This window comes from Coturnix japonica, chromosome 4, assembly GCF_001577835.2.
Source record: "Coturnix japonica isolate 7356 chromosome 4, Coturnix japonica 2.1, whole genome shotgun sequence".
Lineage (NCBI taxonomy): Eukaryota > Metazoa > Chordata > Aves > Galliformes > Phasianidae > Coturnix > Coturnix japonica.
The window spans coordinates 27,647,530-27,674,190 of record NC_029519.1 but is presented as its reverse complement, the minus strand read 5'-3'; the positions used below and the strand labels follow the sequence as shown (position 1 = coordinate 27,674,190).

The 26,661-nt window shown below is 39.4% G+C and overlaps 1 protein-coding gene across 4 annotated transcripts in view; it reads left to right on the top strand.

Moving 5' to 3' along the window:
* Positions 1-26,661, top strand: part of SLC10A7 (solute carrier family 10 member 7) — a 134,958-nt gene that overhangs the window by 63,260 nt on the left and 45,037 nt on the right. For 3 of the 4 annotated variants that reach the window (XM_015861162.2, XM_015861163.2, XM_015861161.2), the window contains one exon: positions 23,567-23,602. The exons of the other annotated variant lie outside the window; for it this stretch is intronic. In XM_015861162.2, coding sequence (XP_015716648.1) covers positions 23,567-23,602 — 36 coding nt within the window. The remainder of the gene's footprint in view (positions 1-23,566; positions 23,603-26,661) is intronic. 4 annotated transcript variants of the gene reach the window in all.

Here is a 26,661-nt window from a genome sequence, read left to right as displayed (position 1 = left end):
AAATGGTACTCAAACTCTTCTTGTTTGAGTGGAACATCAACAAATAAATGATAATGCTACATTAAATGCCTTGAATTTCATACACTACTATTAAGAGCTGAGATACAAAATAGTACAAGATGGGTTTTTAAATGCAATAATGCTTATGTTACAAGTACTTTTCTTTAGTTATCTAAGATTTTCCAATTGCTTTTTCAAGCATCTGTGAGATGGGAGTTGTGCCACAATTTGGTAGTGATATTGAGAGTTGGTAATGATTTTGAGAGGCATTACAAGAGGGAGTCTGGAATTACCTATAAGAGTACAGAAATCCGATGGAGCCTGGACTCTCCTGGCTTTTGTGCAAGAAATCAAGAGAAATGCCCTTTGTGAGCACCAGTTCTGTATCAGTGGAGTATGAACTGCACTGCTCCAGTGGGAGCCTCTAAACAGTCTTATCTACTGCTTGATAAAGCAAAGCAGGGGAATCTACAGTCTTCATGTGTACATGGTTAGATCCCCTTTTTCCCATCTCCTAAAATAATCTCTTTTTTTGTATTGTTCATTGTTATTACTGTGAGATCCATGTCAACACAGCGTTCTTTGTTTCTGCTAGTATCCAGACATTTATTAAATGCTAAGTCTGAGCTTTCTTAGTGCAAGCAAGAGCAGTAAGGACAAAAATAACATTTTAGCATTTAACACTTCTCCCTAATCTTCTTTGCCAGCTTTTTAGGAACAGTTTCAACTTTTAAATGGTTTGGGTGCTCTGGTTATGCACATTGAAAAGACTTGTCTTGTGCTAGATCTTGTTCTTGAGATCGCTAGATGTATCTGCGGAATCCTTTCCATTCTGGAGCACATAAACTGATGGCATGCTTGTTCGCTTATTGCCATTACTGCTAACTTCCTTGACTCTTAAGGGATTTCTGTTAAAAATCCAGTAAAAAGGAAAAAAAGCAAAAGACCAGAACAAACAAGCAAAGCCCCTCAAATATCTAGCTCCCTTGGCTTTCTTTGCTATCCTCTGGGATTTTTCTAACGTGTGTTGCATAAGCCAGGTTATATACTTCTGAGGAATCAGACTGCCTAATAAATACAACATGCATAATTTTTTACACCTTGTGTTATCTAACTAGTTAGCGCTGCTGTAAAACAAACAAACAATGCAAATAACTCAATGCTCAAATTCCCATGTTAATTTGTAGGTCAGCACTGGTGTTTTCCTTTTTATGCTTTTGTTTCTCTACTGATAGTATATGAAAGTTGCATACAGATTAAATGAGTTACTGGCAGTGTAGGAAGATCAGTGGAAGCAGCTCTTTGGCTTTTTGACAACCATTTGCATGGTAAGCTGGACAAAAAGGAGAGTTGCTCTTCAGTAAGTTTCAGTCCCAGCATTCTAGTAACTTGTCTATAGCTATGTAAATTATTAAAAACAATCTTTTTCCCAAGTTTTTTTGTATTCCTTTAAAGACAATATTTTGGTGTTCTGGTACAAAAAAGAACATTTGTGTTTTTAATATACTATTAAATAATTTGAGGTTATATAGTTTCTTTTTAACCTATGTAGATAGTATCATATATAATGTTTGGATTATACAAATAATATTCATTATGTATGAGACAGGGTGTTAACATTGTGCACAGAAACATGTAAGAAACCCTTTTTAATCTTCTAATTAACATTTACCTGCCTCTGTTCCCTCTGTATGCAATCAAGGCAACATTAAAAAAGAAAACCAACAAAACCACTGTTCAAATATGCCATTTCAGAAAAGGAAAACAAAGACAGTTTGCCAGGGCAAAGGGCAGGGTCATCAATTTGTATTCAGTGACTGTGACGTGTTGCATCAAGAGGACTTAATCAAACCTTTTTAATGTACTTTGTTCAAGAGGTTGAAAGCAGTACTGCTACATTGGCTGTATAGGCACAAGCGGACTTGTCTGTTAGACTGCAGGTTTTCCCTTCAAATTGTAAGCAAGTGTGTAACAAAATCCTGGTTTTGGATGCAACTGCACTGATGTTTGTAACTCACGTGCACAACCTAATCCGGATACATTGAGGCTCAACTGTCTGGCACTGCAGTTCATGTATTGGGTGCTGGGTTTTTTGCAAATGTTTTTTTATGCAAGTGGTTGTGCATGAAAACCTCTCTTGCATACTGTAGTTCATTGGGCATCTGATTTTGTTGGACAATTTATTTTTATCTGTCTTCTTTGTTCGAAGGAATAAATATCATACAGAGGGAAAATCTGATACATTTTGCCAGCAGGTCTGTAGTACTGAAGCACATGATTTGGCAAGAGCTTGAGGCTATTCTCCTGGCTGTTGGACATTTTGCATCACTCAGCCACCAGTGGTACATCTTGATTCATTAGAAAACTGTGAGTGGGTCGACTTTGTTTCCTCTGTAGCCTGGAAGTGTTCAGTCAGACAGAACAGTGTCCTTCGTTACGAATTTAAAGCTTTGAGTATATGAAACACGTGCCCTGTACTCAGGCAGCTGATTGGCAGTGTCTAATTGCTGGCAGAAGTGGCATTTCTCAAAGAAGACTGACCAAGAAGTGTTGAGGATTGCAGCTTAGCCTGTTGTTTAAACTCACTGTTCTTTCATGGTTCCGTCTGCAGATTATTAAGGAGCTTTCTGTTGGATCCATTATTCATTAATGACTTAGTTAAATAATACAGTGTAATTAATCTATGTTCTTAATTTCTGAAGTTCATCTAATGTGTAGGTAATAACAGCGAGATCTGTGGTCGCTGGGTTGTATTGTAACTCTGGGTGGAAGCAAAGAATATAATTTTTTGATGGTTTGTACATGCATGAGACATACTTGGAAAATAAGTTTATTTCATGGAATGTTGAAGCTATATTGCAGGAAACATGAAACTATTCATTCTAGGTCTGAGCAAAGGTATAGAGTTTTTTTCCAAATAACTTTTGTAATCTGTACAGGACAAGAGAAGGCTGGCTTCTAGGAAATACCTCATGCTATCAAAGCCTTCCTTTAGTTTGCACATTCCTTAGTTCAGATGCCACTCTCCTTGTCGATATGTTTCCCTCATATCATTGTACTGTCCGCTCAATATCCAGGATGTTGCATTAAAACTTGAAAGCCTGAATGTGTGTAAAGTAGGCTGTTCTGCTGCTTCTTCTGATGCACTGAGAAAGGAAGCTTCTCCACTGCTTGCAGTTTGGATTGACTGAGTTACGCACTAATGAACCTTTCTGTAATGCTGCAATTTGTTGCAGATTTGGGGACAACTGCCACTGATAGTCAGTGGCAAGCTCGGGAAATACAGGCAGACTCTACACTGTGGTATTGTCACAGCGTTTTTATCAGGGAGTATAGATAACTGGCACATAAAGAGCTGGGCTGGAGGGATGTCAGATTATCAGAGAAGACCTGCAGCTTTATAGGTCCAGGATTCACCACAGGGGAAGTCTTGTTTTCTGAAGTCTGGGCAGGACTAGAAGTCCTGTGTTTTGGCTGAGTGATTCAGGTGTCCATACACAAAGGCTATAGAGTACTGTGCATCCTGCTCTGTGGTGGCTGCAGTGGGAGTGCTGTGGCAGCTCACAGTTCAGCTCACACAGGTCGGATGTAGATGAAAGTGAACTAGGTATGTGCAGCCCTGTGTTTCACTCCCTGAGCATTCCTCTGAACAAAGAAAGGTTGGATCAATTCACCTACCCTTACTTTCACCATCTGTATGTCTTTGTGAACTGTACCATGATAAAGATGGGCTCCTTCCTTCCTTCCTTCCTGCATGTGAAGTCCTTGTGGGTCAGTCTGTAATGAAAGCATGAGCTGCGACAGCTGAGGAGCAGCAGCTTCTCCTAAGCAGGATCTGCAGGTAAGCTGGTGAACGGTCTGAACATCGACTTGTTTCTGGGGCCGTTAGGCAGCATAGGGAAGAAAGAAAAGTTTGAAATGTATGAAGAAAATACAGCTTCTGCTTGCAAATTTAAATGACTTCATCCATGAAAAGGGTAAAGAAAGTTTAAAAAATAAATATGTTATTCAAAATACAGATATTGGATAATGAAAAGAAAAAAATGAATTCTTGGTGTTTATGTATTGGCAAAGCATATCAGTATTTTCATCCTTTATGCTGTATACTTTTAAGGTAGCAACACAGCAGGTTGGATCCTGATTTGACCTTCCTGCCTGGCTGTTCAGCTCAGTGGTTTCCCTGTAGAAATAGAAACTGACACTGCCTTGCTTGAATTTTCTTCAATCAATACGAGTGTGGCACAGTACAAATTATACAGTAGAATCATATTTAAGAAAAGCTCATCCATTGATACAGATGGATAGAGAAGTAAGTTTTTTATCAAAGAGCTTTCAAATTATTCTTTAAGTGAAATGGGACCTTATGGAATTGTGTGTTCTGTTACTTGTTAGATGCGGATGTTCTTTTCAGCTTTGTTTAGCAGAGTCCCTCAGTATATAAGTTAATGAGTGCTACTGTACATCTAAAATGTAGCTACCTAAGAATATTGATGGATGGATTTCTTTAACTTTAGGAGCAAACCCTTTAGGATTATGCATTGTGTGAGTACAAATCTACAGCAGCCAAACTGATAATTTGCCTGACTAGGAATATTAACCATACCATATCAAATAACTGCCAGAAACAATTCTCCACCATTTCCCGTGACTTCATTTTAATTGATTTTTTTCAACTTCCAGCTTCTGAGATTTTGTTTACTCTGACAGAATGTTTATTAAATGCGTAAAAAGAAAATTGTTTTGTAAATTGTTTCCGAGAGTGTTTTTATCTTTCATAAATTGGTGGCTCGTTTAATGTTTTCCAACTACCTTTGTTTTCCACCTCCATGTTCTGCCTCATTTGTTTCCTTATTGGATTTGGTGATTAAATACTGATCAGCTGCTGGTCTGATCAGCTGTGCGTATTGTTTTCTTTCACCCATTGCTTATATACACCCTGAGGACAGGGCTACACACAGCTATAAACTGAGGGCTCTGTGTTTAGTTGGTATCACTTGATCTGTTTCACAAATGATGTTGAACTTGACAATGAAAATTTGTACAACTGGTAATTGGAACAGACCTGTGTGTTCCAGCAGAAATAAGTGGCACACTGCAGTTCAAAAGGGCTGTCAGTTTGCTGCTTGCCATTGCAGAGCCTGGGTTTGTGTTCAGGCCTTGGACACTACATAGAGTATTGATGGTGCTTTGATAAGGATTTTTATTGTCTTGTTCTCTCTTTTTTTTTTTTTTCCTCTAAGAGATCATATACTTAGTTGCAATAATGTATGTTAATTGCAATGCTGTAATTAAATTAATGACAATCCTGTAATTTCATGTATTGCTGTGAAGATTCATGAAGGAATGTGGAATTTGCACATAAATCTAAATGTCTATTTTCTCTTTGGATAAAAGATGAGAATTCACACAAAGGTAATGCAATTGCTCAGTGCTACTTCTGAGTGACTTGAACAAATCTGGATAATAAAGTAAGTCCCCTCCGGATCCTTTGGCTACAGTGGCAGCCTGTTTGCTGGGAGATAGCTGCCAAATGTTCTGTTTCTGCTGAAATAGCCATTTGTCAGTAACCAAACCCTATGAAATCATTGCACGTTTAACAGCAACAAGGGGCATTTTAAAAACTGCTCTGGTCATGATGCAGTTGGTGACTGAAGATAATTTGGGCAGGGCTCATTTCATTACTCTGCCATTCATATTTTGGCCCATTCTTAGATTCAGAATCATAGTTATTAATGTTGTAACAGACCTCTGAGATCATCCAGTAAACCATTCAAAAACCACCAATGTTGCCCACTGAACTGTGGTCCTTAGAATGATAATTTAAGGCTGGAACATCACAACAGTGAAATATGTATTCATTTGCTTTGCCCATAGCTGTATATGAATGATGAGAGTCCTGAGTGGTGATTCAAGGGTTGGGTTTGTATTTTAATTGCTTGCCCGTATTTCTGAAGTATCAAACATGTTAATAATTCTGTTTAAATCCCTTCATATTTGGTATAAGGACAGTAATGCTGCTCTGATGACTGTATGTTCTTTTGCTGGTAAGATTTTCAGCATACTTGTTGATATACCAGAAATGAAACTTTTTTTTTATGCTTACAACATGTGAAATAATGAATAGTAGTTTTGAAATACAGTTGTCATTTCAAGCATGCATTAGTGACTTTGTGTATGCTCTGCAAAGTTGCTGCAAGCAAAACATGTAAAGATCCCTAATGTGGTTTCAATGGGAGTTTCACTCCTAAGCCACTTTTTTTTTTTCCTTCCTAAATGCTTCTAGGCACCACTCTCTCTCCTGTAGAGAACCAAGTAATGGTTTTTACACGTGAAATTTGAGTGGTTTGATAATCCTTGATAATCAAAGGAATAGCAGCTGGGTGTGATGAGCATCATCTCTCTTAACTTTGAAGTGCTTGGATCTGTGGCTGCTGTTCTCAGGCATTCCTGGCTCTTGCTTCAGCTGCTGCTGAAGTGTGTTTCTTGGTTCTGTCGTGTAAAAACAGGTACCAGAACACAGTATCCATCCTTTGGTAAATGCTATGATCAGAAATTTCTCATCACTGTGTGTGAAAAATAAACATGAAGGTGCCCTTCTGAACTCAGATAGCAGCAGCTGAGGGCATGCAGGACAGAGGGATATCGGGCACCTTTCATTCTGCTAATGCTTGCTTGCACTTAGAGGCCATGAGATTTTGTAGAATACAAGTTATTGTATATTCAGGCACCTGAGTTCTACTCTAGTTATATTGTTGGCATTTGAGCAGTTACAGCTCTACCTTTTGATTCCTTTTGGTAATTTTGTTCTTTTTCTTTTGGTTTTCCATTAGACTTTTCCCATGCTTAGATGATTAGAAAAAAACAAATTTTGAGCAATTAGACCAGATCCATATTTATCCCAAGACCTGCACATGTGTATATGTTGCATAAAGCTACTAGTGGTGCCATTGAACATGTGCAAGCCCTAGCCAACATCATCTAAGTCTTGTAGAATTGGTGCTCCCATATGCTGCGCTCTAGTTGCTTCCAACTACTATTTAGGGTTCTAGTTGGCAGCTTGTTATGACCTAGGTAAAGCATGTATAGAAACTAGGATTGCAGCCTTCATGAGATCATCCAGCACGGTGTCGGGAGAAGCATTTATACTCTCTCTCTTGTGCCTGAGTTAGATTTCTGATGGAGCTTTAATGGAAAGCCCAGGCTCCTATCCTATATGTTTAAGTTACATGCCTTAATGTTAAATGGTACAGGTATCCTTCCCCTGCCAATGCACAGTGTTTAATAGAGAAGGTTGTACCATGACGTAAATTTATCCTGCATGTATACTAATAGATCTGTGGGAATATGCTCAAGTTCATTCATGTTTTTTCTTTAGTTTGAGCAGGTTTTCGGATTTTTCTGCCTTCTTCATTTCCCTGCACTGTTGTGTCTCACAGTTATTCTTTGAAAATTTTCTTCCGTTTTGTTGGACTGCAAAAAATGTTAGCCTTGGTAACCACAATAAAACATGTTAGTACAGGTAATAGCAGAACTTCTGTGGAGTGGGTTTTGCGTCATTAGCTGTCAAGGCAGCAGAAGATGAGTAGCTAAGTGAGTAAGTAACGTGTAACATTATCGTTGACGGAACATTTCTTACCATTAAGCCTTCAAACTCTTATTCAGCTGTCAACACATGGGCACTTTCTGGAGCCAAATTCTCTCATGCTGTGCACTGCCTGCAGCTCGCCTGAAGCTCAACTTTGACTAAAAGTGTTGATTTCGCTTCTTTTAGCCTTGTACTCATTTAGCGTTAAAACCTGCTTAGAGTCTGCCTTTTATTCTGTAAAGTACACATGCATGTGTCATCCCTCGCACACTTCTGATGTGAAGTTAAGGCGCTCAAAAGATATGCTAGTAATCGTAATGAATAATTGATTAGAAAGGAGTCTGGCAGTGTTAATTGTGAGGTGCAGCTGAGTGAATGCCAAAACAAAAGCTCTTCTAAATGTTTCCGAAAACCTTGTAAAGTCTTTAGCATTGAGCAACAGGGTCAGTGCACTGAAGTGGAATTTAAAGGAGGTTCTTGAATGTAATGGGTTTTGACTTCCCTTTGTCATGTGCCTCAGTGCACCATTGATTGAGCACTCATTTGTTAAATCAGCTGTGCTTTCTGCCATTTGTCAGGGCATAGACACTCACTGCAGCTTTTTTCTCTTCAAACGAGAGTTTCTTGTCTTAATAAACCATGGGCGTAAATTAGTTCTTATCTGAGGTGATCAATTTATCAAGCAGAGAGGCATGTGAAGATGGTCACAGGGAAACACTTTAGGAATGTTTTATTTTCTTAACTGTTGGAAGAAGGAGGAAATATCAGGGATACGTTTTAGCTGAAACATCGATAATTCATGTCTTTAAACTCAGCTCCCAGCAAAATGCTCAGAAATGATTTTATTTAGAAAGCTCTAAATGGTGTGCATTGAAAGAGTAGTTTAAGGTGAGCAGCGCTCAGTCATTTCCTTAAGAGATGTGCAAAGGAAACCTGAGGGTTAAGGAAAAAGCAGCGCCCTGTCCATCTGCAGCTCAGCGAGATGCTCTCTTATTAGCGGAACAGCTAATTACCTGGAGTATGGGGGAGTGCTGTAGGTGCCCTGCATACCTGATCAGAGTTCTGGCAGCAGGGCAAAAGAAGGAAGACCTTGAGAATGTGCCAAAAATATCCCTTTATGTAAGCAGATGCTATTACCTTTGGAAGAGAATAGTCACTTAGCCAGAATGATTATTGCTGCTAGTAATAAGTATTCTACAGATGGGCCATCAACTTCAGAGGGATGTACATGTGCAGTATTTAAGATGGCAATTACTTGTCAAATCTGGAAGTGCTTCTCTTGATGCTCTGTGCTCTCTGGATAAATGACCAAATCAGATTTATTTACTGATTGTCTTCCCACCTCAGGGTCTGAGTGAATAGTCAGGAGTGACCTGAAACTGAAGACAAGATAACACTGGGAGTTCTTCCAACTAGTAATGAAGCTTCAAGGCATTGCTTGATCTCATCAATAAGTATGAGTTCATTGAAGAAATACCTATGACCAAAAAAAATGGGGTGGCTGTCAGTTTCCTGCTGGATATAGGTTCCATTGTGAGGTATGCTTGGAAGTAAGTACTCTTGAGGGTTATACTTAGTCTTTTTGGAAACGAGTTTGAGAAAGATGGCAGAAAGGAGAGACCTTGGGGAAGAGAAAGGCCAGTCATGTTGGCAGAAGAATTTGAAACTTGTGAATAGCATAGAAGTTAGCACTGTAACTGCTTGGATATAAATAAAATGAAATGTATGGAGAATTATCAGCCCCCGTGCTGCCTCCCTTTTAAAGAGGAAAAAATAAGACCCCACTTTTTTTTCCCCTTAAGTGCAGAATGTCTCATTTTTCCAGGAGCAGCTGTAAATGGTTAGCACCTCTAGGCTTGGGTCTATAGTAAGCAGGCAAGTAAAACTGCTGTGAAGTTGCAGGTGATGAGAATGAAACGGTGTTTTCCTGTTTAGTGGTAAATCATGGTAAGCTGAATTGTGACCACATGTTGCAGTTGACAAACATGTCTTGCTTTGTTGGCAGGTACACTGCAGTGACACCTGCTTGTGTTACCAAGGCCATCCCCCACAGCACAGCTCTTTGCTCTGAAACCCACTCTACAAGTAGCTGGTAACTTCAGCAGCTGTTTTCACTTTTGATACTGTCAGGCGCTCAGGGACGGGTTCCTTTTTTCTGTCTCCATCTCCCTAGGCTCTATCAAAAGTGTGAATTTGAAACCAAACAAAATCAAACTTCAGTCCACATCTTTGCTCAGCCTTTACATGTACATTTTCCTGTTTTGAGTTCTTTTAAACTGCAGCTATCAGAAAGAATAAAATAGTGCATCACCTAGTAGGGTACTGAAGTGATCATCCAAGCAATTTTCCTCTCCCTGAAGCCAGACAGCCACAGCTTTTTATTACTGACTGACTGAACTCCCTGTGTCTGTCTGTCTAGGTTGTTAGGCCACCTGGTTGCTGTGATTTGTGATGTTGGAGTCTTTTGATTGTAGGAAAAGCAGAAATGCTATTTTAAATACAATATTTACATTAAAAAACAAAACTCTCTTGTAGGAGGTGTATCAAAAGTAACTCAGCAGTTTTATAGCATACAGTATGTGTGTATGTGGAATGCGCTGGCAGGCATCTGGCAAGCTGCTCCTTGGGAATGCTTGCACATTTGGGGATCCTGAAGCTCTTCCCTTACTCTACCTTTGCAGAACAGTGAGGTTAAAAACTTCTAGAGATGTTAGATGGCTGGCAGTTGTGTTGGAACACCCAACACAGATTATTATGGCTTCTAACCTATAGGATTGTTGTTTCTGCTCTGGGGATGAGATGGTGATCTCTCTGGTGTTGAATCCGGAAATGAGAATGTTGCCAACACTGTTGCTTTTTAGTAACAGGACCTTAATTTACCACTGTGGGATGGGATATATATCTGTGCTGCCTTAGAGGTGTCATTGCTTTAAATATAAGAAACAGTTATGTGCAATTGTAAGTAACTGAAGCAGCTATGTTTTGTTCTGCCACCTGTGTGAGTATGCTGCAAAACTTCAGGAAAACTCAGGAAAATGGGATCTTATTCACACTGAATTTGAACTTGTAACAAAAAGGGTTGATAATGAACTGATGATAACTAGAACAGCGGGTCAGAATCCCCTCTCTGAGACATATTTTGCAGGCTCAGCCAGACAGGAGCTGTTGTAATTCTCATCTATAAGGCATCCTCTGCAGAATGCTAGCAGGGTCTGTACTGAACACCAGTATGAGGCTGTTTAACCTTTCCATCAGATAGGGACTAAAGCTGCTTTATAATGGGTTACAACTAGTTATTAACAACTCATACTGAGCCAGATGAGGATGTGTTAGGTTTTCTTTAATTGTGAAATTGTTTCAGCTGCTAATTCACAATGATGTGTAGAACTAACATGAGTTTGCATGTCTTGATTTCTGTTTGAGCAATTGAGACACCTGAAAATTACTTTGAAAATCAGGTCAGTTATTAATCTTAGGATGCACTAAGAATTGGAGCTCTCTCAGCAATTCACATATTCAAATTTACTTATTTGGGGTGGAGACAGTGGGGAATTACTCATTCCATGAGCCCTTTGGAGAGTACTGTCTGCCGCTCACAAGATGACACATTCCATGAAAGTTATTGATCACGAGAGCAGGCAAAAGCAAATCTCTGGTTTCTTAGAAAAGCCTGGAAATTCTCAGTAAAAAATTAAAAGCCTGAAGGACACGTGTTGTCCCGTCAGCTAATGAGGTTCTCTGAATGTGTGTGGTGTGTTATAAGGGATTTCACTCTTCTACTCTACTTGCAGAAGGAGAATAATCCTGTATACAGAGAAGTGGGGTCTTTGGAAGTTTAAGTCCACAGATGACCTGGCCCCATACTGTGAACTTCCAACCTTGCAGTCGTGCTTTGGGAAGGGTCTGGGCAAGGGCTGGGGCAGAGAGCATAGAGGTACAGTGTAGGCAGAGGGCTCTTGCCCTTAGAAAGGGAAGGAAGAGGTCTTGGACAACCTCTATCCATTGTTCCTTCATTTTACCTCTTCTAACACAATAAACACCTTCCAAGTTAACACTGTCTTGCCATTTGAACCCTTGGGAGCAGAAATCAAAAAACCTTTCTAGTCGGGGCTGTGAAGGAAGTACTTTGTCTTTATTTGGTTCTGCTCTCCAATGCCATCTCTGTTCCCTGCCTGTGCGGTCTCTGCTAGATGAAGACTGTTTTGTTTTCAGAAACGATTTTCCCCCTCTGGAAATACTCTGTTATGTTACAGAATCAAAGATCTTCATTTTAGGGCAGATGATTTAAATGCAAAACCAGTGTTTGTATCAGACAGGAAAAGCAGGCTCCTTCTAACGGCAAGGTTCAGTAGTGGAACCCATAGAGGAAATTGAAGTACAAAGCCAAGTTTTTGTTTGCCCATCAACCCCCCCTTCTCCACCCTCTTCTGCTTTTATTTTTTCTATGTGCTGCCTCTGCCTGAGATCTTAGTTTTCTGCATCTTAAGCTGCTCCCATACGCCCAGTGTGTGCAGATGTCACTGTTCCCAGGTGAACAGTGATGTCCCACCTTTGGCAGAGGATGCCCACAAAACCCACACTGCACATGTGTGGGCTTCTTGATTGTTACCATGCTCAGTTTCTCAGTGGTATCTCACTCTGAACTAAGTGTGAGGTAAGCACTGGGCAGCCTGGAGCCTGCATGTGCATCACTCCTCTCTGCTTGCAAGGGAGGTGGCACTGGAGCCCACCAATATAGATCTGGGGAGATGAGTTTTCTCAGGACCTGTCAAGGCAAGGTCACTGTAGATAGAGCTCTTGAAAGTGATGGAGCCATACATTCGACCGTTTTCCAGCATGCTTCAAAACAGTGTCACATTTATAGGAAGCAAGATGAGAAATTTAGAGTGTTGGCTTGAGGTGCAGGCTGCTGTAAGCAACACCTCATCCAAATGGGTCACCCGTGACTTTTGAGTTAGTGTGTGAGCCATGGGTGAGAGGAGCTGAGCATACACAGAATCATAGAACCCTGTTACCAGGAGAAAAGTTTTTTTACAGCTTGTATAGTATTGGTTAAATGAATAACAATCTGTCTAGTCATGCTGAGGCATGTTTGGAGTTAAAACTGAGAAACCACTGCTATGAAATAACTTGGTAACTCTTTAAACAGAATACAATTTCTTTTGAAACCAGATAGTCTTTGCTTGCACTCATTTAACCTGAACAACCACTTCTCTGCAGTTTGGGGCTTTTTATCCTCACTGTGCTGTAGTGATTTGTGATGTTCGAGGCAGTTATTTTATTATCTGCCAAAAAGGGCACTTTATGTTCCTTTTTTTCATATTCAGTCATTGATAACATATTCAACCCTTGAATGTTCAGCAATTTATGCACAGTTCTGCTGAATACTAGAGTAGCCCATTCTTTGCATTAAAAACAGTTGTCACAATGTAACGTGGGGTCAGTACATGGAATAGTGTGTTGCTGATTGCTTTGTGAATCTTTGCTTGTTTTTAAGCCGTGTGCTTTTGTTTGCTGTTTGCTTCTGCAAAAGATGATACGACAGCATTATTTGAATTGGGATGTCTTGCTTTTGGTTTGCATGTGAAAGCACATGCTTATATGCTTTCATTTCTTATACAAATGATTTAGTTCCAGGCTTGCTGAAAAGAAGCATCTTCGTCCACATCTTTCAAAGTGGAGATTGATGAGTGACTCACCTACTACAGAAATTACTGTGGAAGTCAGTGTTTGGAAAATACAGTGCCAGACTTATTCTGGAATTCATACAGGTGTAGAAAGCAAGAAAGATTTGGGGTTGCAACTGAGTTTGTTTTGTGTGTGTCCTGAAGACATTTGTAACGCACCATGCACCCAGCCCAGGGCAGTGGTACAATGTCACATAATTACTTATCACTGAGACTGCACTCACACTGTCTATAGAAATGTATGTGGTAACATAAAAGGAATAACAGATAAAACTATCTTATCCTTTCTAAATATTATCTAACTAATTCATTAAGATCTGCATGTCTTTAGAAAGGCTGTTGTTTTCACTGACTCTGTGGATACGTGTTTATGTGTATTAACTTTCTTCAATCAGGATTTTAACTGAGGCTGAACTTGCTGGGTCCTTGGAAAACAAAGCCATTTTTCCTCCCTCTGTGTAAAACATGCTATTTGACTCCACTTCAGTATGTATTCATTATCTTAAAATAGAAAGGACCTCTCCTTCCTGTGCTCAAAATCAACATTATTGTTGAATTCATAGGCCTAGGAGAATACTGGTTGCATTACAAGAAAATCATTTTCAATCTGTATGGTGGAAGAAACCATCAATTATTATGAAAAGAGTTAATCATATCTCCCCTTTTGAAATACCCCTTTTCTCTGTCCCATGTTTGCAAAAGAAGATGCAATCAAATGGCAAACCTGTGTTTTTGTTCCTTTTCAAAAAATCCTTGACAAGCCCATGACACAGGCTACTGCTGTAGCTGTACGTTTCTATTCATTATTGATGACTTGGGGCCAGGCAGGCAGCACAAGAACACGAGCAATATAGATTACCATACTGGGGGCTGGGTTTTGTGTGTTTGTGTATACGTGTGCGCATGCACACGTGTGTGTGTGTTTTTCTTGGCTTTGGCTTAATGCTTTTGAAATGCTCTGTTCTGAAGGGAAATCATATCCAGGAATAGTAAGGGAAAAGAGGCTGAATGAGCTTTGTTGTATGTGTTAATAAAGCAATTTGGGGTACTAAGGAAAACAGAAAGAATACAGGAGTGAGCTCAGTCATGTGCTAATTATTATTAGCTTAACTTTCCAGCAGACATGGAGATGATCCTGCAGGGTCCTAAGCACATTTATTCCAAATGAATTTAGAGGGCATTTCTCATCTTGGAATGTAGTTGGTACCTTTTGCCGATGGGAAATTTTCCTGACAGAGAGCTGTCTGATTTATCTGTATTTCCAGACTAACTGTACTGTTGGTTTGATCTTAGAGGAGGGGTGGAATCTTGCTTCTTTGCTACCACAGAACGAACCCACTTTGTGGATGAATGAGTATTAATCCAGCACTTTATCTGCAGATTTTAAGTGGTGTTTCTGAATTTGAAGTCCCTGAGAGACCTTTGCAATGCCAGTTGTTAAGTGTTTTACTATTACTGATCAGTGAGTGAATGCTTATGGGTTTTTATTGGCATGACATTCCTGTTCATTATACCAAGTTTTTCTTCCGTTTGTCATGGAGGAGTTGTACAGTGTTTTATACTTGCGCTGTTTGAGGTTCTTGGCTTTAAGAAAAATGAGGGAGATAGGAGTTTATTTAAACAAAGCGTGTATGACAACTATCATAAAGCACACTCCAGTTCAAATATTGATGGTGTGTTTGTGCAGGCACTGTACTATTTAAATAGTCTTCAGTTATGAGAGAGGCTATAGGAGGAAAGAAATAGAATCAGTTTTCATGAGTGCTTCTTTCTGTGGTATTTGTCAGCTTTTGTCACAGCTTATCTTACAGGTTTCTGTAACTACTCCTGGCACAGAACATAGAAAAACCTGCTTTCTCTTTGTTTTGGGAACAGGTGAAAAACCATTCTGCCAGAAAAGGGTCACTGAACTATTCCAAAAAGTAGTATCAATCAGAACAACGCTTATTTAGCACACTCCTTTACTTTCTGGAGATCTCTTTGCTCATGGTTGCAACTTAATACTCCTCAATGTGTTTCAAAACATGGAATCGATTAGATGGCTAATTTGATAGTGTAACTTCTCTTTTAGAAGGAAGTTCCTTCCTCTGGAAGGTCCCACAGCACCATCTAGCGTGCCGTCCTTTCCTGTTGTGAAATGGCTTGGTGGTAGCTGGTTGGATGCTGAGTCCGACGTGTTTTGCTATTAATATTGTCTTATTAACTAAAATTAAGATCTGATGCTTACTGTAGATAGATCTGTGTAGAGAAGAAATCTGTGTTGTCTGTAATCTTCTTCCAGAAAACATACCTTAATATTAAATGGAAAAATAACTTTTATTCAGAATGTGTATATCAGTACATTTCTATTTTCTGTGCACAAAGTAAAGCAGGAATTGTAATGTGTTCCTAACACGGCACTAGCATACGTTGCACTTAATGCAAAAGAAATGTTAAGTTTTTCCTGTATTTATTTTGCACCCTAATCTTCTAGACTGTGTTGCTTTCTTCTTCAGTCCCCCTGAGCTGGGAACCTTCTTGCATAGGAGAGAGAACAGAATAGTGTCAAAATGATTTTTGCAAAGGAAAGGAGGTAGATCAGAAAATGCATAGGTATGGCTAGCTGAGAAGAGTCCCTTCCTTTCTATTAGGACTCCTCTAGGGAAGGCCCACTTTGTGGAAACATGAATTCAGTTCCCATGCTAATGTATAGGATTAGTAGTCATCAGTGCTGACACTGCATAATAAATAAATGTGAGTAGGAACAGATAGCAGCTACTGAGATTTGAATTAGGGAAAAGTATTGTGCATGTAAAAGATTCTTGGTGAGGTGGGATGTAAAGGAGAGAGAAAGTGTTGAGGCCGACACTGATGGTCAGCTACAGTGAGAGAAGAGGAAATGAGAAGCAGCTGGAGCTCCAGGCTTGGCATTGTCACTGAATGTACTGAGGATGCCAGCAGGACACCTGCCTTGATGCCTTGCGCAGGAGAAAGCCAACAGGGAGCTTGAGGGAAGGTGCAAGATGTTTGAGCAGGTAACTGGCTCTCTCCTCTTCTAGAGAGGTGTGCGAAGGCCCTCTGACCTCCTTTGGTCATGTGCAGTAGCAGGGGGAATGCTGCAGCTGAAGGCAAGTGTAGCCAGGAGCAGTTTTCTCAGCTAGCAGCAACCTCTGCTTATCACAAATGCTGCTTACCGGATGACTCCTGTCTAACTCAGTTCTATTCTGTTACTGGTACAGTATTGCTGTTCTTAGCGTAGGCTGCGAGATTAGAAGCACTCATTTCCAACTCAGATCCAGATTTCTTTGTTTTTTGTGCATCGTTCTGGATGCTATTGCAGTAGCACCTTCAAAGCCCAAGGAAGTTTTTATATTTACTTTAAAACTTCAGTGTCTTTACTTAACTATCGCTGGCTAAGAAAATTTCTCATGTGTTGAAGATGCCCTCTGCTGGGAAGCCAGGCAAACTATAACTATATAGAGTTTTACCTTTGTGAAATACTCCTCATACTCTTTGCTTTGCTCTCAATCCTGTACTGGAACCCAGCCCTTCAAACTTATTTGAAACAACTCACAAAGCACCATGCATAATCTCGTAGATGATATGAAATGTGGTTTATTTTGTCCCCTCAATAAAAGAGAAGCCATTTGACAAAGCATCTGTAATGGTATGGTTTTGTTATTAAAATCCTTTATTTTCCTAATTGAATGAGTTGCAGCTCTTGTTGTGGTACATATTTGTAATTATACTTGGATTAGGGTTGTGCAAAACTGTATTTTAATTCTGACTTACAATTCACCACCTTAGTGCTGTAGCATGTGAAATTAACAGAATGTGTGAATTTGACTTTATGCTTCGTGCTTTTTTCAGTATACTTCTTTATTTTCATATTGTTTATTGTGGGGAGAATGGGTGTATCTGTGTCCTAAAAAAGATCAATTCATAAAGCCCTTGTTCCTCCCCCCCTGCATTAAGATCAATCATTTGATATAAAACAGTACAATAAAGAGCTAAATTAAAAATTTCACTCTGAAGCTCTGCGATTTTATAAGCCTTCTCCAATAACACCCTTGGAGTAGCTGACAAAGAAGGGATGTGCAGTAGGGGACTTTTAAAAGACTGCCTTCTGCAACTTAACTTTGAAAATAATAACATTGGAAAATGAAGACAACTGATTATTTGGCATCAGAAGCCTCTGTGATGCCCATGGGGGATGAGCACAAGAGCACTGGAGTTGTGTTGGAGGGCAATGACTGAAATGATAAGCACAACAGATTGTGCAGTTCTATCTAGATCTCTGAAGTGGCAAGAGATAAAAACTAATATATGTGCCATTTATGTGGACATTTAGTTTGAAAGACTGGGGGAGCGTATGCGTTAGAAATTAAGAGACCTAGTTCAACATCTAATTCAACAAAAATTTGTTATCTTCAATATTGACTTTAAGTAGAAACAAATGAGTAACATGGTTTTTATGGCCACTCTTAGACAAGTATTAAAAGCTGTTTAAAGAATCTAGAAAAAGACTATCGCACGCAGGCTCTTGCAGTCATTTGTTTCATATAATAATGTGCTGAAATGTTTTCCAAATTATTTCAGTTACAGGCTTGAAATCATATTATTAATATGGTTTAGTACTCAGAAATAGCTGTGCAAAATACACAGTTGCCTGTGCAGATCTTTCTGTTACAACTCCATTCAGAACAAAATGGTGGTTTCACAAGGGCTTGTACAGGCCACTCCTACCTGACTTTTAGTTGTTGTTTTTGCTCTTCTGATTCGCAACCAAAAAAGTTTATTTAGCAGGAAGGTGTTTAACTTTTTCTGTGGTGTGTGTCTGGAGGCTCTGTGTCATTCTGTAGAAGTTGGGAGTGTGTGGAAGAAGGGTAAAGGCAACTTCTTCCTGAAGCTTTTGCCTGTTCATCCAGGTATATGAAAGCCCTGTTTCAGCAGTAGGAGTCAACGTTTATATAATGTCTGAAACTGTGATGAATGCAGAATAGATCAACTATATTGTAATCAGGCTGAATGAAGAGCGTACATAACATAATGTCCTGTCCAATGAGTGGTGTCTTATACAGGCATGAGGCCGCTATGTGGGATTGTGTAGCTGTGCCTTCAGTAACTTGTGAGGGTAGGGGAAGGCTTGCACTCCTTTGTTCAGATAGATGGAATTGGCTTGGAGTGCCACTTCCAAGCACAGAACCAAGAGAGCAAATGGCACAACAAGAAATGGAAGTAATGTTTCAAGGTAAAGTCCATTTCTCATTCTATGAACAGTAAAGTTACAATGATTGTCTTTTGTTGGGCAGTAGGGTATGTGGGGACCTGATCTTTCCAAAAAATGCTGCTGACTCAGGGCAAGGGTAGAACAAGCAAGAAACTGTTGTACACAGATGTAGGTAGTTTCAGTTATAATTTATTCCTGTTCTCTGAAGAAATTTTCAGAGTTCATAGCCAGTTTTCACATGTTTCTTCGTCTGTAGTAATCAAAGAGCTGTGCAGCCAGTTTTTACTAACCTTTATTCAGCTTATAACTTAATGCTGCTTACACTTCTGCTCCTTTTGTGCCCTGTTCTGAGGTACCTTTTAGCATATGGTAATTGATTTCTGAAAATATACACTTCTGTGCTTTCTAATTGTATTTCTTAAGACAGGCCCAAGGCTGCTTTGGTTAAAGGTTGCTTTTTTGTTTGTTTTCTGACTTCCTAATTGCCTCACGTGTGTCACACTGCTGACCTGGGAGAATGAAGAAAAATTGCATGGAAGTGTGTGAGTAAAGGAGAGGAAGGAAAGTTCACGTATATTTCATGCCTCATTACAATAATCCTTACTCGTCTTCTGCCATGTGTCCCTTTGGACCTGTGCCCACCTTGCTCTTACTATTTGCATAATTTCTTTCTTAATGATTTGCCATCATAGATGCCAATCCATCATGCTATTTCCTTTTGCTTTCTAATTTGGCAGCCAATTACATATATCGATTCTACGTATTCTCTGGGAGAAGAGAACACTTTTTCGTATCTGTGCTGTACTGAATGAAACCTCTAAGCAACTTCTTAGCATGTTTTATCTATACACGGCAAATAGTGATTAAATGCATCTCTGGGTCCCTCTCTCCTGTTAAAGGCCACATGCATACGCATGCACACAGGCACGTGTGTATTCAAAGTCTCTTAAGAGAGTTCAACATCAAGACATGTTTCATGATACTTGCTGTAAAGTGTATTTACAGGTATCTACTATGGCTATTCTGACTCGTATTTTGTATCAGTGTCTTGAGTCAGGTTGAGATTTCTGTTTGTTTTTTTTCCTTTTCCACTGAAATCGCTGAAATATATTCAGTCAGTCTTTCACATCAGAGGTGTAAATGGATTTCTTGAAAGCAGTCACTTTACAACTCTGACTCCATTGTGGGCAGCAGTCAGAAAGCTTAACACTCCACCCCAACTTCGAAGATGCTAAAACCATGTAATGACCTTTCATTCTCAAGGGCAGATGCTCAGCTTCTGCTAGAAGTGCTAATCTCCAATCTGTTTATCTCTGTACACTATCTGACAGCACTTGCCTGGGAAGCAAATCAGGGAAAGGAGTAGTCTATCTTAGATACTTTTACTTTCTGATGGTGTTAATAGTCAAAATATTTTAAAGCCATGAATTTATTTAGCCCTTTTCTTAATTTTCTTTTAGCCTCTTTTTTTTGCCTTTTTTTTTTTTTTTTTTTTTCCATCAGAGGTAATTGCAGGACATGCCACAGAACACACTGTCCTTGTTTTGCTCGCATAAGCAGAATGGGATCAGGTAACCATGATCCTCCTCTCCTTCAGATGGAATTGCTCTTTTTTTTGCCTTAGGAATCCAAGTAGTCATCACTGACTTCTGTTGGTTGGCTTTAAGTTGAATGTACTCTGTACGTTCTTCAGTAGGTGTGAGGCTGAACTGCATCATGTGGTGCTTAAGAGCATGTGGAAGAGCACACTTCTGATGGAAAGGCAATGAGTTGGAGCAAGGCATTGTGTGCGAAGTAAGGTAATACCTTCTGTTAGATGTACCTTAGTCATGTAAACCCTCCTTCAAATCTGGAATGGAAGCCTGAAGAGGCTGACTTTTGCACATAAAAGCACATCGAATATTTTCATAGCCCACCTCAGTGAGCTCTAAGACAAAGTTTGTCTGTTCTCTTCTATCTCCTGTTCAGCCTGATAGCCCTCGCTCCCCTAATAAGCCTTGCCTTGCTTGCACCCAGAAGCCATCAGTCGCTGCAGTGCTACTAACTGGAAAAAAATCCTTGGTGTTAATGTAGTCCTTGTTTTTTCCAACTAGCACTCCATATCAAAGTAAAACATTAGCATCAAATTAATTTGATTCAACAACAGCATCTATTTTTTAACAAGAATGTGTCTTTTCTCCTATGCTGCAATTGTTTGTCTTCCCAGGGAACTGCCTGTGTGTTGCAAATGGACAAGTTCAACCTTGTTAATCCTTTCTGTGATGGCACAACAGGAAACTTGCTTCTGCTTATTCAGATCTCTGGGTTTAATAGCAAAACTTTGCAAAGAATTGCAAGAACTGACCTTTTCAAGGCTAGACTTTCAACAAGCGCAGTCAGAAATCTGTAATATGTGTAGGGATTCTCTTCCTCTCCACTTACAGAATTATGATTAAGTATTACTATCACAGAGATAATGTTTTGTTTATGATATTTCAAACTTTGAACTTGCAGTGGCTGTTGTCCATTGTGTTAATACCTCAAACCAAGTCACAGATCCCATCTGAAGTAGGAAGGATGCTGTCTTTCTCAGCCAGCTATATAAAGTGGAGGGTTCTTTTGCTCTTGTTTTGTTTTTACCTCTGCATTTTCCTGCAATGCACTGAGGCATGAATCATGCAGTGGCTGATTGTGCTGAATCAGTGAGGTTCCTTCAGGTTTAGGGGAGAGATGGCTGTATTTGCCTGCTGGCAGCGTGCTCAATGCTTATTTAGAGCACAGCACGCTTCTGGCGTGTCACCTGCTTCTGTTTGATCTGGACAGGCGAGATACCTGGTGTCTCAGGCCTGGTACGTGTTGTTGACCAACACTCAGCTGAACATGAGCCAGCAGAATGGCCAAGAAGGCCAGTGACATCCTGGCTTGTATCAGAAACTGTGTTGCCACTAGGAGCCTTATGAGGAACAGCTAAGGGAGCTGGGATTGTTCAGTCTAGAGGAGTCTCAGGGGGACGTTATTGCTCTCTTCAACTACCTGAAGGAAGCTTTTGGTGAGGTGGATATCTTCTCCCATGTAACCTGTGATAGCATTAGAGAGAATGGCCTCAAGTTGCATCAGGGAAGATTCAGGTTGGACATTAGGAAGAACTTTTTCTCTGAAAGAGTGGTTGTTCTGGATGATCATGGAAGTCTTTTCCAACCTTGGTTATTCTGTGTTCTGTGATTTTTGCTTCTCTTTGCTCATGCACAGAAGAGTCTGAATTTGGAAACCTGTTGTAATGGTGTTCTGCTATCCCAGAATTTCAGGGTGCTTAGGGACTGCTCTACACTTGGTACTTTTTGAGCTGTGCAGTATAATTGCCCATAGGGTAAAGGGAAGAAGAGGGAGGTCAGTCTCTGGTATTCTTAGCAGTGTTTTTCATAAGAATTGTTCTTTGTATGAAGTGACTGCTGCATCCACTTTAGACAGATTTTGCTGTCATTTCTTCCATCTAAATATTGCAGACAATGCTGTTCACAAATTCAGCTCTTACTGCCTCCACCCCTTTCTCAACATAGTTTTCCTTCTTTAGAGCTGATGTACTTGAACACCTGTGTTTATTTATAGCTGTATCTGTATGTTAGTGTAGGTCTTCCTCTAAACAGTGACTCCCTAAAGCAATTCTTACTGCTTCTTGTCTTTCCTGATCTATTTAGTCTTTTGTGATCTTTCTCAGCTGTGACATTTGCAAAAAGATAAAGGATTATGGATAGCTGGACTGTGTGGCAGCCAGATGTGGCATATATAGTATTTATTTCAAAATATACTCTAAAATTCTGCTGTGCTTTCAAGTTGCACAGCTTACCTGTTGCCTGCTCTATCCTTGTGGTGGTTATTTTCTGTGTTTTGTTGGAGCAGTGTCTTGGCATGGACCCAGAAAACAAATAAAACACTAATTGCATAAGGTTTTTCTTTACATTAGCTTCCAAAATATTTAAATAAAGGGGAGTTACAAATGAAAAACTGCCTTTTTGTTTGATTATTTTTAACATGGAGCAAGAAGAAACAAACAACAAAATAGAAAATAAGCATCCCTACAGATGCACATAAGGAAGTTTTGGACTTTGTTCTTTGCACTGTGAAGTTTGTGAACAGCTGAAGGAATTATTCTTGAGAAATGTTTGGATGAAAAACACCCTTAGAGAAGTTCTGAGCAAGCTCTGTGAATTAGCATGAGTTAAATGATAAAATAATCCTATTGAGCAATAATAAAATATTGAAGTGAGATGGAAGGCTGATGGGGAATTGCTTTTTGCAGCCACGAAACTGAAGCATGTCATCTTAACTCCTATCCCAAACAACTCATTTTAAGAATTGGTCTCATGAAACTTAAAACCCTCTGTTTTGTCCAATCATCAGCTTTAAACTTGTTCCTTGTCAGTGAAGACAAAAAATCCTTTTGCTTGCATCTGCCAGGGGGATGTAGAAAGCTGAGGTGGTCCTGTGTGATTAAATTAGATGAAAGACTTGTCTTCTACCAGTGAGACATGAAGTCTAATCAAGTGAAGTGAGTTTTGAGATCTCAGCTCATTTCCTTGGGGAATATCAGCTTACATTACGCAGTCACGACACGTTACTCATCACGGTTGATATGTGGCTTTTGCTGAGATGAAGACCTGTGATTGGGCAGCATGGGAATCGATCCCAAGGAGGGGTGCCTTACTGGAGCCAAGATACAGCACAATGAGGGGAGGGCTTTAATATGTTTTTAAAGGTAACTTTATTTGTAGAGAACTGTATTTGTTATAAAGATATAAAGTTTTGGAGATAATCATATTTTTATCTGTCAGGCTTTCTGGGTTAGAGGAGCTTAGGTCCAGAATGGGGAAAGCTACAGTTAAAAAGTAAAAATAAAAAACCCCTTTTTACCGAGTATAGTTCCCAAAGTGGTTGATGTACAGTTGCTAAAAATAATATTAAAAAATAAAGTACACTGAAGAGTCAATTAAAACTTATTGTCACTTAATTTTCATGATGTTGAATGACATTTGTGCATTTCCATTTATCAAAGTACAGTGAGTATTCTGCTTCCCTGACTAATGAACAAATCTATTCTTTTTCTTCCAGGGCATTGTTATAACTCCACTTCTGCTTCTGCTTTTTGTAAGTATTTTGATCTTAAGATGTTGTTTCAGTGGGTAATCCGTATACTAGATAGAAATGTGAGTGATGTAACAGTGCTTAAATAACGGGAGATTTTTCCGGTTGATATTTGAAATGAACTGCCTTCCATTAGGACCTTGTGAGTGTGTCATGGTGAATGCAAACACTTTCTGCACTTCATTCTGGAAGGAGCAAAAGCTGTTGTTGTTGCAGCATCACAAAATCATACATTGCTAGTCAAGCTGAGTCTAAAGCAAAGGCTTTCTGCGTGAAGTGATCATCCAGGTAGGAAGTCTCTTGGAGAGCTTTCACTTGCAGAAGCTGGAAAACCTTGTAATGACACAGAATGGATGTCAGGCCAATTGGAGAGAGCACTGTTGAAATAAATCTGTACTTTTGGGCAACTAAGCTCATGGGCAGTTTTGTGGTAAAAGTTAATGGTGTCAGTGTGAGAAAGATAAATCACTGGAGTCTCTGTATGTCAGTAAGGTGATGCCACTTCATTCTTGTTAGTTTAAGACCTTCTCAGTCAGTTGTCTTCAGTCAGGGCCTTGGTTCTTCACAGCTTGTGGCAGAAGAAAAGGGTGAGGATGAAGTTTTATCTCCAGAATGGTAATGGATATTATTAAGTACAGAATAAAGGAACTTTAACTGGCAGATAATGGTTCTTTGGTGACTTCCATGTCAGTAAATCCCTGGGCTTGTGGAGGGAGGACTTGCTGTTTTGGTGCTAGTTTTGGCTTTGTGAATAGCAGGGAAATGGCCTGAAGCACTTCAAGGATTTCAGAAGTATAACTTGTCTTTTCAGTTTATCTTACTATGGTACAATATGTAATCCAGCACCCTGGAAAGAGGAGAAAGTGTGGACTTAGTCTGAGCCAATTTGTAAACAGCGTCTTGTTTTTAGTAGGGGTGCTTAAGCAGCAGATGTACTGTATGCATATATAGCATTACGTACTACTAGACTGGAATAAATAGTAGTGCGCAAGTGGTTACAACAACGTCAGCTACTGTCTCAGTAAAGCTGCACAGGAAGAATTCTATTTTACAGTATCTTATTTTACTATAGCAAATTGTCATTTATCTGGCATAGCTATGTTTATATAAGAACTGCTTTGACTGTATCATGTCTATCAATATATGCTAGCAGAGCTTTCCTAACACTTACAACCATATACTTACTTTACATTGAGAAATAGAATTGTTCTGAGAAAAATGGGTGTTTTGTTGTTCTTGCTCCAAGTAAATTGATTTCAGACCATCTACCTCTCTCTTTTCCTCTCTTATTCTCTCCTGATTGGAACATGTAATTGCCAGGCAAGCAATGAGCTACTTACTTATGACTTTGTTTCTAATGACTGAAATTTCAGCTTTTTTTTTTTAATTTTTTTTTTTTTTTTTTTTAAACTTTAGCTCCTTGACAGCTTTCCCCTGGCATAACCTGAGTTATGGTAGTCTGTATAGCCAAACCCTGGGCTATTTTTCTTGTAGAAATTGAGATGTTAAGGAGTGATTGGCCTGACTGTTCAAGTAAGATAAAATCTTTCCTTCTGTGACTTTATGAGCAGATAGCAAAACATTCTGTCCCATAAATTGCAGGTGTCGCTGTTACTTCTCAGTAGAGGTAGAAAAACTCTGAGTGTGTGCAAGAATCAGAAGGCAAAGCACATGCTTCTATTCTTCCTACTAGCCCTGGAGATGACTGTATAAGAAGTTTGTAAAATGCACATTAAGTGTTCTGCTGTTTGGGACAGAACTTGGAACTGTTCTTTTTGAAGAAGATAAATACATGAACTACTTTTTCATCAGAGTATTAAACTAGTCTGGGAAAGCCCAAAACTGAAGGACTCCTTTTATAGTGTGTAAACATTTAAAACTCCTTGATGTCTTTGCTAAGGAATTGACACATGGAGAGCAGCCATTTGGATCATACTGTGTGCACACCTTGCCAAGACAAGGTACTCTGTGACTGTTCAGTCATCCAGCAGCAGGTACTGGGGACAAAAATCTAAATGTACATGCTGTGCTATACTCTTCCCGTACCTTGGCAGCCTGTGGTTTAGACTGTCAAACCCTTTAGTTGTTGTGAACTGCTCCAATTTTCCTTTGAATTTCCTTGGTACATCTGATCTCAATGTGTAGTGGCATCATGCACACAGTTTGTGTGCTTCTAGCTGTGGCTTGATCATTTCATGTGGCACTGCATCTCATGTGCAGTGAGAAACACCAACTAGTAATATTCTGTTTATCTTTCTATACTGTTCATTAGTTTAGTCACGCAAATAAGTTTTAGTGCTTACTTAATACAGAGTGGAATTTTTAAATTTCAGAGTAGAGCTCCCATTTACCTCAAAAGTAGCTGAGTTGGTCTTCTGATGGGTAACACTGAGGGTTCTTTGAACTCAGTGCCTTCAGTGAGCTATAATTTATGAATTTGGAGCTGTTTGGCATTAATTCTTTCAGAGTCATACTATGATAATCTGAATACTGTAATTGAATTAGTGGTCCTATTTGTAAGGTTCCCCATATGTAGAGCCTAAAATATGCTCAGTGCTGCCAGAAATAAAATAAATTGTTGTCCATTAGCTTGTTATTATTTATATAGCTTTAGCTGTGGTTGTGGTTATGGTTTAAATTTTGCCTCATGTGCACCAGAGAACATATAGATCTGTACTGCCATTTCAGTTCCTAATTGCCTGGTAATGAAAATATAAGTTGTCTAAACAGCATTGATGAAGACAGGAGAGGCTCATCATAAATTACATATTAAATGCAAATAATTTACATGTAAATGCCATTTGTTTAAGATAAGATTGTCTGTTACATTTCTGAAAAGTAACGTATGCTATGGAACTTTGGTTACAAAGCTTACTCAAAAACCAGCATTCTAAGAGATTATGATTGATTTAATGAAACACCAAGTATTGTGCATGTAATTATCAGACAGTATCCTTTTGAGAATGCTTAGCTAGACTTTAAAGGATCACGGCCTTCTTCATGGATATGTCTGATTAACATTTCACCTAATAAGATGCTATTGAATCTCAACACGGAGGTGC